We start from the raw sequence: 16,580 nt of genomic DNA, 5'->3' as shown, positions 1-16,580 counted from the left end.
TTTTCAAGATAAATTTTTTAACTGATAAGAACTGACACTTAGTGAAAAGGCCATTTCTGTTAGTTAGCCAGTCGACACAATTTGCACAAGTAATTCAGAACAAGTCATTTTAAAAATGTCCTCAAATTAGTTACTAATATATCCAGTCTATTAATGCCAATTTCATAATAAATGGGTCAAGTAGTGACATGTCAGTGGTTTTGCACATTCTAAGACCACCATCCCTGATTTTAGAATAAGTTACCCATTAACACCCATCATGCTTTGCAGAGGTAACTTTCAAACCAACAGCCTTCCCTGAAACGGAGCAAACCCAAACCTTTGACAGGAGCGGTTGAAGACAAACAATCACATCAGCTTTGCTCATCTATAACTTTTCATGAAAATGTCATAAAAATGCACTTTTCACCCTATGTATTCACTGATCATGCTGTCAATATATCAACTGTAAATGGGCAGAAATGTCAAATTTATTTTCCCTAAAAGCAAAGAACCCCAAGATTGTCTATAATCATTGATTGTCAATTCTACATATCATCTGTGTATTTTATTTTTAAATTAATTTTAATTCAAATGTTGTCCTGTGGTGTGATTGTCCTCATCGTGACCTGTGAAATACTGAAACGTGTCAAATTGAACAACGAGGACACAATATTACTAAACATTTAAGAAAAATAATGCAGTTTTGTCACCACTTATTAAGTCCTGTGGAGTGACTCTTGAGTCTCTTGAGCAACCTTGAAAATGTTGCTAATCAGAATCATTATCACGTTAAGCATTAGGACTTTTCAGTTAGATTTTTCTCTGAACACTCCAAGTCTGAGCTTTTATAGGAATGAGACTTTGGAAACTCTTCCAGACCTGGAGGCGATTAGACAAATTATGAAAGCAGCGTTATGAAAGTTCAAAAGCCAGAGCCGGAGAGCAAGGGTCTGGTAATGTATTGCAAGTGTTTGACTCATAATTGACAGCAAACGTTGTGCAACAGAATTTGTTTCGAAAGCATCTCCCTCAAGCAAAAACAATCACCTGGCTGAAACGTGATCATACATAAGAGTTATTTCCCCATTCAACCTCAAACCTTGCCAGGTGCAAGTTTTTCATTCCTGTAAATAAACGAACAATGTAATGATTCGAACACCCTGCATTCATTTAAAGAAATATAAAATACGTTTTGTCTGGCAGCATTTCGCACATTCCTGCAGAACTTTACACTTGCAGTAACACTATTGACCTGTCAGACCTGCTCAAAACTATTCATGTGGATTTAATTAAGGTTTCTCTGTGTTGAGGCTATCCTGTAAGCCTCGGCATGGATGGCGTGGTGTTCTCAACTCAAAGCAAGAATCCAAGCTCAGACGTTAGCTTTCTTTTCTCATTTATTATAAAAGTAAAAAGAGTATTTTTCCGTCGAATGGCTCTTAACCCAGTGTGGCTATAAACAAGTGTTGTTGTGCTGTTAGTGGAAAGGGTGTTCACGGCTATGGTAAGAACCGTACGTTCCCCGCCATCCACACCTTGTCTAACTAATTACCGCACACCTGTAAATATAGGCCTACTCAACTCTCGGTGAAGTGCCACGCCTAGTGCAATGCTCCCTCTAGTGGCCAAAAATAGGAAAAATAAAATTAACCTATCTAAAAGTGAGTATAAATGGCTCCTACACTGTGTTTATTTGTTACATAAAATAATACACTGCCATTCAAACGTTTTGGATCGGTAAGATTTGTAGCTAATGTTTTTAGAAGTCCTTATGCTCACCAAGGCTGCATCTTGGGTCATGAATTCATGAAATCACCTTTCCCTTGAACTTTTGATATATAAAAGCTTGTGATAATATAAGAATATCCTCTAAGTTTCAGAGCTGAAAACTTCCTTGTTAGTCAAAGAAAAGCTTTTATTGACAGCAGGCCCAGCAAACGATAGATCTCAGAATGTGCCTCATACTGATGTCATTGTGTTGCAAAACACCAGAAAAATAAGCAGGTCTAATTCAGTAGCCCCGCCCACCGACTCGGAGCTGTTCCACACTAACCAGCAGCAATAAACATGCCAAAGAAGATAGCAAAATAGTTCGCTATTCCTGGTTGTGGAAGAACACAGTCGCTGCATCCTAATATTAGGAATGTGTGGTTGAACATCATTTTAATGATGTTGTAAGTGTGTTCATTTCATTTCACTGCGGAATTGTTTTGTAAACAAGTCTTAGGTCGATATTGGATTTGCAGACTTTGAGATAAAAATACAATGCTGTGGCTTCTATACTGGATCTGATAGGAATGGTGCAACACACTTATGTGAGTAAAACATGTTTTTTTTATAACAATGATTGTAATGCATTGTTACAGTTCGTAGTGCGTATTTGTCTAACAGAACATAACTTAGCACGCTGTTACAGGGCTGCAGAATACTTTATTTGTTGGTTCATTGCGATTTGTGGTCAGACTTGGGCATGTATGGGCCAGGGTTTGCAAAGCTCAACGTGCCGGGGCTATGGGTTTTCCAGACGGGCTACCAAAACGTAAGGCCGTTGGCAGGCCAGTGAATCTTAAATAGTGAAATAACATATCAAACATGATATTTAAAGGACGCGTGCATGTGTTTGAGTGTGTGTGCGGTTCGTGCTTATATCCACCGATCAGGCGGGCCAAGAAATATAAAAAATAATATTCCAATCAGTCACGGCTCGCGGGGGGATGAGAAATAAATCATTGTGTTTGTTTGATAAAGATGTTTACGAGCCTTGTGGTCGAGAAAATCATTCCGTTTGCCGCTTTCAAATCAATCCCTCCCTCATATGAACTGAACTGACAGGGAGCTGAAGCTCATTTAATATGTAAATCTTATCCAATCCTGGGCATTTACTTCCAAGTCTCCAGTGCGTCACGCCCATTCAAAACCAACATTCAGAAGACAGCCTCAAAACCAGTGTAGAAAATAGCCTATTACTTATTAGTTATGATGTTTTTGAATGTAAAAACCACAGAAACGTCATTAGTTGACTTTAGCTAACAGTATAAAAAAAGCCAGTTCATGACACCTTTAAACACAGCAACAACAAGAAAAAATAAATATTGTGAAATATTATTCAAATGTAAAATAACTGTTTTCTATTTGAATATGTTTAAAAATGTAATTTACCGGTATTCCTGTGATCAAAGCTGAACAGCATATAAGCTCATTTAAAGTCATTATTGCAATAGAGTAAAAACACTGATGATATTGTAATCACAGTAAATAAAAATCCTCAACAGTAAAATGCTAATAAAACTGCACAAAATGCTTTCAGGGCCTATAGGCTAATAAGACAAGACTATAAACCCAAAGCTTATAAGAGAGGCCGATGATTAGAAAAGTAGCATTGATGGCTGATTTAAATCCCAGAGCTTGTTTTCTTCACAAACACTTGCAAATGAATGCTCACACTCAAGGAGCATTGTTTACTCTTTACATCATAACGTACCGATTTACAACACAAAGAGTATTAACAGCAAGGTGTTGTAAGCACTACTTCCTGGAATCATATAACAAAGACCAAATGGCCTTGTGTCTAATTCTCCTACATCACATTAATAGCATGTTACAGAATGATATATAATTATAATTAATTGTGAGGAAGACAAAAAAAGGGCGTTTTATTTCATTTAAACCTGCAGGTAAGCAAAAAATCATGAGGGTAAAATAACTGCTAAAAATGAAAGCATTTCATTGAAAGTCATGTGGTCAGATGAGACCAAAATGCTAAAAATAAACTATTTAAATATTTATTTATGTATAATTCTGCACTATTAGCCAATAATTTTGTGACACAAAAAACTATTTTACATTTTGGTGTAAATTTTGGTGTAAAAATAAATTTGTGGCTTTATTTTTTGTACATGGCCCAGTGGCAGTTAAGTTTAGTGGTCTAAACTTGTGCAACTTTTTTTCCAAATATATTTTTATACGATTCACATTACATTGTACGAACTCAAACACCGTCGGATGAAATGGTTACATTTTCCTGTGAGACATCAGGTTTTGTTCACACATATGTTCATTTTTCAATTCGACATTGCACTCGAATTCTCAAGTTAAAGAATTTTTAAAAAGTTGCAAAATGCACAGAGAAGCATTTTGCAAGTTGTCTCAAACTTTTGGACCCCATGAGCACATCTGAGGTTAGATATGGATCCACGGACTCAATGACCTCTGAGTTGCAGTCTAAAGCCCATTGGCTCTGGACCTCCTGGCACTCGAAGAAATTACTGCCTACAGATTAGGATAAAAGAGGTCCCAAGCTGAGTGAAAGTGTGTGAATTCATGCTTGCGATCATGTTGAACAGTTACGTGCAGAATATAGGGCTAGGCTAAATCAAATCAGTCTTTGGTGTAACCACCCTTTGCGTTTTAAACAGCTTTTGTCCTGGTACATTTGCTCATAGTTTTTCTGGGAGCTTTGCAAGAGGGTTTCTTCAAATATCTTGGAGATGTTGTCGCAGTTCGTGTAGATTTTGCCTCAGTTTTTTCAGTTTCTTCATGTAATCACAGACCAACTTGATGACGGTGAGATTAGATCTCCGTGTGGATCAAACAGCTGTTGACTCCTTCTGCATACAAAAAATCTCACTGGAATACATTATTACAATTAATGGCAAAATAAATGTTTGAAAATATAAACTGATATTACCTACTGACACACTATTGCAAAATATATAAATAACTGCCTTAAAAAAAATTTGGGGGGGTGAAAATATAACGTGCCTAAGACTTTTGCCCGGTAATGTATGTGTGTGTGTGTGTATATATATATATATATATATATATATATATATATATATATATATATATATATATATATATATATATATATATATATATATATATATATATATATACATACATATACATACATACACGCACATTCATTTGTTTATTTATCTATTCTTTCATACATGTACCTAGAAACTTCACAACACCCTCACACAGTAATTAGCAGAGTGGTGAGACAGGCTTAGCAGCTTTGGCCAAGCTTTCATTTACTGGCATTTAATAGCCTACGCTGCACTACAACAATTAAAGCTTTGCTAAACAAGTCCAAACTTCACCTCTCAATAACATCAAACCTCCCTGTAGGTTATACAAAAGACATTTTACGTCAATTCTCACCAGCAAAACTGTATTACATAATCATCTTACACCATTACAATTCACAATACAATTACACAATAGACACAATAACGTGATACACTGTTTCATTGAAAATCCGGCTATAAGCTTAAGGACACAAGGTGAAAATATCTGTTGTTATATATTTGACCTGAGTTCGGGAAAAAGTGTGACAACTAGCCCTGGTCTGTCTGTCGGTCGGTCGGTCGGTCGGTCGGTCTGTCTGTCTGTCTGTCTGTCTGTCTGTCTGTCTGTCTGTCTGTCTGTCTGTCTGTCTGTCTATCTATCTATCTATCTATCTATCTATCTATCTATCTATCTATCTATCTATCTATCTATCTATCTATCTATCTATTTATCTATTTATCTATCTGTCTATCTGTCTGTCTGTCTGTCTTTCTATCTATATATCTGTCTGTCGGTCGGTCGGTCGGTCTGTCTGTCTGTCTGTCTGTCTGTCTGTCTGTCTGTCTGTCTGTCTGTCTGTCTGTCTGTCTGTCTGTCTGTCTGTCTGTCTGTCTGTCTATCTATCTATCTATCTATCTATCTATTTATCTATCTATCTATATCTGTCTATCTGTCTGTCTTTCTATCTATCTATCTGTCTGTCTGTCTGTCTGTCTGTCAATTTGTGTATAACCATCAACCATTCAACATGATAGCAATCTATCACATTGGCTCACGGTTCTGATAGTAACTGATTATATGTAATCAGGATTACACAATCAGATTCCAAAAAAAAAATGCATTCCATAAAAAATCAGATTACAGTAACTTTTTATGGAAAGTAAATTATTTAAATGTACTGATTCTCCCTAATTCTTCTTTTTATTGTGTTAAATGTTCTTTAAAAAACAAAACAAAACAAAAAACCTATTGTGTGTCATACCATACAGCTTTGACTATATTCATAATATAAAATTGTCCATGCAAATGTCTTGTAAATTGATTGCCGTCTCTTCTGAATTTGTGGACAAAAGCATCTCTCCGTTGCATCATGTGTGAGAAGAATAATCACGCAAGTTAGTAAACAAACACTGCTGATATATAGCTCTGGAACACTATGTCTTCATCATATAGCTTCAGTGACCTTCACTATTTATTGATCTGGACTAAAGTCTGGACAAATATATTTCAAACCTGTAAAACTCTGAATGTGTAATGTCATTGCTGTTTTCATGTTTATTATTGTTTGTTCATGTAATTCTGGGATTGCCACATGTTTTTCTTAGACAAACCCATTTGACCTAAACATTAACGTGGAGACCCCCGAGATCTTAAGTATATATTTCAATGATTTAGCAACACATTTGCATGTTCACAGTTCTCCAATGTCAGATAGCGGTCACTGTGACATGCTGGTAAACAAATATTTTTTTAGTGTTCAATCATATTCTCAAATAATGTATTCATTATATTTTTATGATTTAGATAGTTTTATTTTCAGTCGCTTTGGTACATTTCTCAAATCATCCTCGACATGCTAAACAACCAGTGAATTTCTCAAAACATTTCGTACAAACAGTAAAGCACCATGGATTTCCCGCAAAAGCCAGTCTATTGCTCAAAATCCTTAGTTCATCTCTTAATAGTAAATATCTGTGTCCATGAACATGTCAGTGCCATCAGAATGGCAAGTCCTTGTGTCCTTTTGTACGGATAAGACAGTCAAATTGGATTTGTCAATATAACAGTGTACTCTGGAGGGATGTTGTGATGTAAACTATGGCTAAAGTTTTGATGACAATTATTGTAAATTGTAGGTTACACCTGTATGTGGTCGTTTGACTGCAAGAGACTAGACAAGATGCAAAATCATTACAACTAGTTCAAAGAAATGAGAAACTGCTTTTTTGATGTGCACAAGTTACACAATGATGTGAAGACTGTGAACTCTGTCATGTAATGTTTGATGTGTTTCACGTTGTTGATATCAAAGTATGGAAATATGAATCGCTATCTTTGTTTTTATCAATTAATATTGTCTGTTTATATATATATATATATATATATATATATATATATATATATATATATATATATATATATATATATATATATATATATATATATATATATATATAATGGTGTATACCTAGCAGGGCCTTCTTTTGTCTGCTCACCGTGCGAAGGCCTTACGTCTTTTCTGATTGGCTGACAGCATGACGGACGGGGGCGCGCCCGAGTGACGTTTGAGTTTGCTGAGAAGTAGGAGGGATATAAACTTGAAACCGGCTCGCGTGATTATTTGGGGTCAAGTCTGCACAGCGCGTCCACGGCAGAGCATCACTAGAAACATCCCTTTAAGATCGAACGAAAAGCAGAGACAATCTGAATCTAACACGCTAAAACCACCGCGAGAAACATACAGATTTAGAAAAGCGCGACAATACATCCAACATGAACGGGCAAATGAACGGTTTTCATAACTCCCTGATTGATGAAGACTGCTTTTTGTTCACGTCGGAGTCTGTCGGTGAAGGACACCCTGGTATGTATCACAACACCCTTTTGTTTTTAATCCGATTTTAGTCGAATGAAGTCGTCCAGAAGTGTAACTTAAACACAATCTAGCGCGATACCACACGGCTAGCACGTGCTAATAGTTTCTGATAATTATTTTGTTTTTCTATACTTAAACGTTTGTCATAATGGTCATATTTGATCATACACTCATTATGTGACCGGTAAAAGAGGTATTAAATGTACGCTAATGTGGGATGTATTTGTCTCCTTGGCCACATGCGGGGTAACGTAACGTTACTCAACAGATTTTCGGCCCGAAGCTAATCTTCCTAATTTAGGCCACACGAACGCTAATGGCTTATTTATCATTTTGTTTAAGTTTTTATATAACAAAATGAATAAACAATCTTATTCACTAAATGTTGGCTCCAAATAGTGCTATTTCCTTTTGAAGGCTGCGCGCGCGTGGTGGCCATGTTATCGGCGGGCTCGCGGAACACGCGTCCATGTGCAATGCGGACTGCGCGTGTTGTTGTTCTGCCGGTTTGCCCGGTTGCGTATTTCGCACGTCAAGACGAGCCTTTAACGTAATCCATTCCAAGATGTACTAATCATCATTTCCCTCACTACATTTCTTGATAATCCTTATTCAATGGCCTATGGGATCAGCAACTGTTACGCGCACAGCACGTCACCGTGAGCTAGTGGAGTCGTTGCTAAATGTATATTTTTAACATATTATTCGCTGACTATAAAACGTTGTTTGTATTATATTATTTGTCGTCCCTGGGCTTTGACACCCCTGCACGTGGTGTAAACTTTCCTTCTCGCTCAACTGCCCGCGAGTATTGCGTCAGCGCATCTTTTAGGCCCGAAACATGTATTAAGCCAAATGCGTTTAATTGAGTAAAGCTTCGCTGCCTTCATAAAGTTTAGGGCGTTCTCAAAAACACGTACATTTGCGCAGTTTGTTTGTATGCTTTTTTTATTTGATTAATATTAGCTTGACGGACGTCTTCCAGCGCTGTGACGCGCCTTCGGCTCTGCATTTAACGCACTACGTCAAAGGAGTACGCAGTATTCATAAAACCGCGTGCGAACATTATCCACACGGGATCTAAGCGGATGCAATAGGTCAAGTAATGCAAGCTATAGTTGCACCGGTAGCAGTTGTCATGTGTGCGTGCTGTAGGAAACAATGCCAAGAGCGATGAGAACCCCAAGGAAGTTGTGGTTAAAATGTAGTTGTTAAACAATAACCGAGTCCATAGTTTGCCAATAGAGATTACATCACAGTTCAAAGAATTTGTCATTGCAGACATGGTATGTATTTCCAGGAATGTTTATGCTGCACACCTCTGTACTGGGGAGGGATTTCAGAGACAGCATTTATCGAGCACAGTTTTCCTTCCTGAACATATGGTGCATTCACATCCTGTCAGAATTACCATAATAGAGGGAAACAATGCCTGTCCACTTTTTAAGGTCTTTGTTAAAGTTATAAGCCATGAATCAAACCAACCTTACAACCTTTAATTTGGAGAGAAGTATTTGAAAATCAGACAACGGTACAACTTTAATGAGGGGAAAGTACTATAATCCCATGAAGCACTGCAAATTATATAATGGAAATAAAAACATTGAGAAATCATTTTGTTTATTGCAAACCTTGCGCATATCAATTTAGTTTGAGAGTGTAGGGAGATTATAATTGTCTTTAATGGTTTATAAATTAATCTTAATCTGTTACCTATGCAGAAAATAAATACATTTTACTTCTGGAATCTGTCGTACACTTACAGGATGACAAGTTTTTGAGTTGTAAAAATCACTCATGTCCTTGTTGATTTTATAGTCAAGTCTGATGTATGGTACTGCTATTTTGACATGGTTTGAGTACAGTACACCGTTATTAAAAGAGGAATTTTGATTGGCTTTTTTTCTGCTAGATCTGTTAGTATAGAGGGGTATTCCAGAAAACAAGGGTAACTTGCCTGAACACCCGGTTGATTAACCCAAACCTTGCTCACTTGAGGTATGCTGCGTCCAAAAACGTGTCCAGGAGTAAGATCAGCCAACTCAGAGTAGGTTCCGGGTTAACACACAAGACATGCTCAACAGAGCAACAAATCGATGATTGGCTATTGAAACCGATGCTAAGAAATTAATTTTCCTCCTCCTTTGGTTTAATGGCAATTTACATAACCTACTGGGTGCACAGCGCCACCTATTTGGTGGTTGTGTAATCGTTTCAACCTTTTTGTTTAAGTAATCTTAATTCACTGAGAATAAGGATTATATTGTTTGTTTGCTAATTAATTGAATGCAGATCAATGTGTGAAATGACAGTAAATGTATTTGAATTTAACATGTAAACATTATCTTTTACATATATATATAATAGTGACATATATATTATAATAGTGCATAATAGTAAATATTTTGAATTAATATTATTGTACAAGTTATATAATTTGTAACTTTATAGAACATTTATTTACATTAATATAACTATTAATGATACAGCATGCATTTGAATACCTCTTAAGCAAACTTGCCCTGACTCATGACCTGCTCCAGGGCAGGTTATGTTCAGAAATTGAGTTGCTATGGCTACTTGCATACCCTGAAATTTACTTCTGTTTTTGGAACTGAAAGTTGAGGTTGTCCACTTACTCTTAAACATATCTGGGTATGTCACACAAACCTGTATTCTGAATGACCCCCCAAGGTTGTGTCATTAGTATTTTATATTTAGCAGTACACTGACATATTGCTATCCTCAAAGCTGACATGCACCGAAAGCTGCTTTTTAATTGGGTCTGTAAAACATGGACAGTCAACTCTATCAAGTCAACTACCGTCTTGAAGTGACAGTCGGAGAAGTCCTGGCAAGCAAGCACCTAGTTCAATGACACCAAATGTTTGGGTTACTCAGAGTTATTACTGTCAAAGCAATGAAAGTTTACTTTGTTCAATGAGATCACATACTTGGCCACATTCGTGTGCTCTCGTAACATTCGCTTGTAGGCAGATGGGTCATGTTTTGTCCACTCATGGTTTTGGACTAACACCTGTACACGTGGTGTGAACTTTCCCCTCTCGCTCCACTGCCCCTGACTACTGTGTTGGTGTACTTTCTAATGAGATGAGCGCAGATCTAAGTTCAGTACTGTTGGTGGGGGGGGTTAGCAGCCCGGCTGCAGCTGATTAGCTTGGTTTACCTCTGCCCTAAAAATAGATCATTACTTCTGGGGTTGCAGTGGAGTGGCAGCATGGGCATTCCTGCCTCGGCTAGAGGGGCCGTACTGCAATAAGTCATCATGCTTCACCTGTTGAATGACTGCGGCAGGACCAGCTTCCTTGTCTGTAGCATTGTTAAATGATCTCTGCTCACATGACGAGGCTTATAAGCCAACCATGTGTTTTATACGTGGTAATTTTGTTGCACGTGAGTTTACACAGCACAAGGATGCTTGAATTATTTTTAACCTTGAATTAAATTGACTAAATAAACAAGAACAAATTAATTACAAGTAGAAGTACATAAAGTAATCAAAGTAAAAATAAATACATAAAGGTTTTCAGGTAGAACTGAGTGCAGGTACAGGGATACTAAAGAAATCGGTAGCTTTTAATGTTGAATATAACATTAGTGACATAGCAGCAGGTTTATTGGGCTTATTAGTTTATTAGGCACAAAAATGTCACAATGCCCATTTAAGCGCAATAATCTTCGAAAAAGCATTCCTTTTGGTATTCACAAGCCATTTGAGAGGCGCTGTGCTCTCGGTATAATCACACAGAAAATGTTTTTTTGATAGTGTGCAGGCGTTACGGAATTCAACACTGGCCTGACTGGACAAGTGACAATTCTGCCCCTAAATGTGTTTTATTGCAGCTTGCTTGTACAGACAATGTGGTGACGTGAAGCACATTTTGAAAGAGAAGTCACTTTTGCTGTTTGTGACATTTGTCTTGCAGAAAGTTTTCAAATTACTGACTTGATCTGATATTCTGTGGATTATTTTGCTCATTCAACCAACAAGCTAATTGAATAAAATTAGCACGCAAATTAGCACCTTATAAGCACACAATCTGTGGTAATGAGTGAAGTAATTTTGCGCAGTATCTGCAATCCTGTGACGAAATTTGTGCCCTGATACATTTAACTTTATTTCATGTTGCTTACTTGTCACACAAATTCCAAGCTTGCTATTTTTACCATCAGTCATGGTTGTATTTGTGGTTTACTTTTAGTTTTGTTTAACCTGAATTTTACTCTAAATGGCTGATTTAAATGTTGGAGTACTACATCCTCTTTTCCAGATAAGATTTGTGACCAGATCAGTGACGCTGTGTTGGACGCCCACCTCAAACAGGATCCTGATGCCAAAGTAGCATGTGGTGAGTGTCGAATTATGCTTTCCTGAACACTTTTTGTCATGCTTGCAACTTGAGTCTTTACTGTGAGTCCTAACCTCTTTCGATCCCGGCAGAGACCGTTGCCAAGACTGGAATGATCTTGTTGGCCGGTGAGATCACCTCTCGTGCTGTTGTGGACTATCAGAAGGTTGTCAGGGACACTATCAGGCACATTGGCTATGATGACTCTTCCAAAGGTATAGCAGCAGTAAATGTCAAGGGAAAGAGTGCTACTGTGACATTTTCTGTACGTGTAATACTTGCATATTTTGCGACACTGCATAATGTGTACAGGTTTAGAATTTTGAATGTCTGTCAGTTGCATCTAGGGTGCAGTTATTAATTCTGCATTTTATTGTACTTTTAGGGTTCGACTACAAGACCTGCAATGTGCTTGTGGCTCTTGAGCAGCAGTCACCTGATATTGCTCAAGGGGTTCACCTTGACCGCAGTGAGGAGGATGTAGGAGCTGGAGACCAGGTATGAGCTGGATAACAAGTTTGTTCATATTCAGAGAAGAGAGTTGGGCTTTAAAAGGAGAATCAAGCGCTTTACTGGCTTCACTTTGCTTCTTAGGGCCTGATGTTTGGTTATGCCACTAATGAAACAGAGGAGTGTATGCCTCTTACTATTGTCCTGGCCCACAAGCTGAATGCCAAAATGGCCGAGCTACGCCGCAATGGAACCCTGCCTTGGCTGCGACCTGATTCCAAGACCCAGGTGAGACTAAACCTGAAAATATTGGGGGAAAATACAGTACTGGTCAAGTTTGTGGTCTGTAAGATTGTAATTTTTTTTTAAATTACTATTAATTTGTACTTTTCAGTAAGAATGCATTCAATTGATAGTGACTGTTAAATACATTTATAAGTTTTTTTTTTTTTTTAAAGAATCCTGTTTTTTTTTTTTTTTTGAGGTTTCCAAAAAATATATATTTGTATATTTATATACCAATCTGTATGTATCAGAAGGATTTCTAAAAGATTGTGTGACACTAAAGATTTGAGTAATGATGCTGAAAATTCAGCTTCAACAGCACCGGAATAAGTTACATTTTAAAACTGAAATTTCATAATTACTCAATATTTAAAACTATCATATAAATGCAGCCTTAGAGTATGAGACTTTCAGAAACATTTCAGAGAAAAACCTTATGTTTCTGACCACAAATTGACCTGTAGGTTACTACTACTGTAAGACGCATGTTGTGCTCATGCATTTTAAAGAGATCTGAACCTTTCAGCTCCTCTTGTTACGCTTTGATCTAGGTTACCGTCCAGTACAGGCAGGACCGTGGCGCCATGCTTCCCGTGCGTGTGCACACCATTGTAGTGTCTGTTCAGCATGATGACGTAGTGTGTTTGGATGAGATGCGCGACGCTCTGAAGGAGAAGGTGGTGAAAGCTGTGGTGCCCAGTGTCTACCTGGATGATGACACCATCTATCACCTGCAGCCCAGCGGACGCTTTGTCATTGGAGGCCCACAGGTCTAAATGATGATAATAGTCATGTAGTTCTCTCAAACAGTTCCCACCATCATGGAAATGTGGAATTTAGGCAGTGTTCTCTTGTCTTTAAAAAAAAAAAATGTTTTTTTTTTTAATCTTTGGTTCAGTTTTAGTTTCCATTTCTCCAGTTTATTTCAGCTAAAAATGTAATCTCTTTAGTTTTATTTAACAATAACCCAGACATGGTCATTAATTTGCCAATAGATGTGGGAACCCTGGGAGTATTTTGAAGTGTAATTTAATGTGTATATGATTGTTTAAACTGTAAGATTTGTGTCATGCTGTTTTACAGGGAGATGCTGGTTTGACTGGTCGGAAGATCATTGTGGACACTTACGGAGGTTGGGGTGCTCATGGGGGCGGTGCTTTCTCTGGGAAGGATTACACTAAAGTTGACCGTTCAGCTGCCTATGCGGCCCGCTGGGTGGCCAAGTCTCTGGTCAAGGCTGATCTGTGCAAGCGTGTTCTGGTCCAGGTGAGTACCTGCTAATCTCTCGGATATGTAATAATGAAGGGATACGACAGTCTTAGTCATTTTCCTGTTTCTCCTCAGGTGTCTTATGCCATTGGAGTGGCTCACCCCTTGTCCATCTCCATCTTCCACTATGGTACCTCCCAGAGGAGCGAAAAGGAGCTGCTGGAGATCGTGAAGAAGAACTTTGACCTCCGTCCGGGTGTCATCGTCAGGTAAAGTGTGCTCCTCGGGCGGCCCAACCGCCACCTCTCGGTTTGACGGTTTCCCAGTCATCTTTGTGGTATTTGCTCCCGTGTTTCCAGAGTTTGGTCTAGCACAGTTAGCATTAGACAGGGTTAATTGAGTTTGACTGAACGTCCTTCTTTCTGCATGGCAATTGTCTCACTCTGTCTCCTGTACAATTCCAGAGAGCTGGACCTGAAGAAGCCCATCTACCAGCGCACCGCCGCCTATGGCCACTTTGGCCGTGAGTCCTTCCCCTGGGAAGTTCCCAAAAAGCTTAAATACTAAATCTGTAACCCCCCCTCCTTTCATTGGGCGGTAGGTGTACATTACAGAGAAACCTACTCAACCCACCGGAGGGGGGAGATGTACCAAAATCCCTCTCCTAACCTCACACCTATTCCCAAAGGTAATTCCCTTCCCTTTACGACTCCCTTCAACCCCGTTCTTTGCTGTGTTGTTTTTGAAAGATCTGTGGTGGCTTTTTTTTCTGTTTGACTTGTGCGTCCTCTTCTCCACCCATCTGTCTTCGGCCCTTCCTTCCTTACCTACTTGCTTAAAAGATCAAGTGATGGCACAAATGGGGGTCAAAGGTTGTTCTGTGATGCTATGCATTGCTGGCTGAAGCACTAACCCCTCGACCTTTTTAATTTACCAACTAAGAGAACCAATGCTTACCATTTTCCAGGTCCACCACTTTATGTGTACCATTGTGAATGGGATCAAAACCTCTTGTGAGGTTTCAAAACCTGTCTTTGGTCAGAGTCAACACGAATGCGTTTAAGTTACTTGGTGCAAGGATCGGATTGTGAAATTTTAAGAGACTTTTTACGTGAATGTGTACTGTCGCGACGGTTTCGTCCTGGTCGCCGCAGGCCGTGTTGTTTTATTTCTGACGTTTTACAGAGAAGTCAGAAGCTGCTACCAACCCCTGTGCGTCTGCGGGACCGGCGACGCAACCGTTCCCCGAAACCCCTTCACCGTGGTCTCAATGGTGATTCCAGATTAACCCTCCTGGTAGCTGTTATGTGATATTCTACTAGACCACGGCGGAGGCAAAGCACTCCCTCTCTGGGATGGGCGACAGCGGGCGTAGCTACAGAGAAGCCCTGCTCCCTCGCCCGTCGCAGAGGGGCTGCCTCCGCCTCTTGAATCGCTCCATACTTGAAAACTCAACCTAATATTTGCTCGGTGATCCTCTTGAGCCTTGGCGTCGGTACAGAAAAGCCAAGTATCTCAAGGTGTGACTGCCTTTATTACTTTTTGTACATGAAAGGAATTGTTTTTAAAGACAATGAATACTTGTTTTCATTTGCTTGAACACCGTAGTCATGGTGTATCTCCCATGTGCCGGCCTTGTGGTCTTCCCTTGGTGTCCTACAGAAAGCTTTGGGCTCTTGCCACAGGCTGGTGCTGGTAGCTGTGACCATTGTTACTTTTTTCTTTTCTTTTTTTTAAATATAATCAAGAGTGAAGGCAGATAGATGAGACTGTCCATACACACTCACGCACACGTTTTACGTTCAGGACTCCCGGCACTCCCGCAAACAGAAGCGAGCCTGGCCGGTGTTGTACAGAGAAACCGGCTTCGTTTACATGCTCCTTCTGTCGGATGCGCTTGGATTGCAGTCTCTTTTTTTTATTATTATTATTATATATAGCTCATCTTCTGTTTTTTTCATACAGTTATATATATTTTTTAAATTCCATAGATTTGTGCATCAGACTGGTTACTGAAAGAGTAGAAGTGCCTTTTTTCTATTGTTTCTTTTCCTTTGTCACTCCTCTCCCTCCTCTCGCCTCTTTCCCCTTTGTTCACCTGCTCTTTCCCCTTGATTTTCCTCTCGTGATACGTGTGAATCCACAGCAAACTCCTGAATTCCCCTCCTTTCAATGCTCCATGATGGTTCTGTCCCTTATATCAGTGAACTGAATAAAAATTCTGACCCTTAAGACTGTTGTTTTATGCTATTTCACGATTCATTTTTTTTCCTTTTTCACTTGTTCCCTTTTTTTAAACACTTACAGCACTTTTTATGGTTGGGGTACAAAATAGGACCTGAAGTTAACTCTTTCCCCACCAGCGTATTATTTTATTTTTTAGTTTCCAGCCACCTCCAGTTTTTTCGACCATTTTCCCCAACCAAATTACCAATTTAATAGCCCATAAAATATTTTGTTTTATGAATAGCTGAGAATGCAATCTATCGATAGAAAGAGCTGAACCTCTTCTTTCAAACGACACAAAACAAAAAAATGCTTTATTCTAGCTTCATGCATTCCTTTATCAACAATTGAATAGGGTTAAGTTTAATAAATAAAAAAAGCAACATTTT

The 16,580-nt window shown here is 38.7% G+C and overlaps 1 protein-coding gene across 1 annotated transcript; it reads left to right on the top strand.

Moving 5' to 3' along the window:
- The first annotated feature begins 7,374 nt into the window (after nt 1–7,374).
- Nucleotides 7,375–16,197, top strand: mat2aa (methionine adenosyltransferase 2Aa). Its single transcript, XM_067433958.1, has 9 exons — nt 7,375–7,639; nt 11,944–12,021; nt 12,114–12,236; nt 12,407–12,519; nt 12,616–12,759; nt 13,308–13,526; nt 13,840–14,022; nt 14,101–14,234; nt 14,430–16,197. Exons 1-9 carry the CDS (start codon nt 7,549–7,551, stop codon nt 14,530–14,532), a joined length of 1,188 nt encoding a protein of 395 aa, XP_067290059.1. The 5' UTR covers nt 7,375–7,548; the 3' UTR covers nt 14,533–16,197.
- The last annotated feature ends 383 nt before the right edge of the window (nt 16,198–16,580 follow it).

Source organism: Pseudorasbora parva, chromosome 23 (genome assembly GCF_024679245.1).
Source record: "Pseudorasbora parva isolate DD20220531a chromosome 23, ASM2467924v1, whole genome shotgun sequence".
NCBI classification, from domain to species: Eukaryota; Metazoa; Chordata; class Actinopteri; order Cypriniformes; family Gobionidae; genus Pseudorasbora; species Pseudorasbora parva.
Note: the sequence above shows the minus strand (reverse complement) of the source record. Positions and strands in the feature narration are given on the sequence as shown.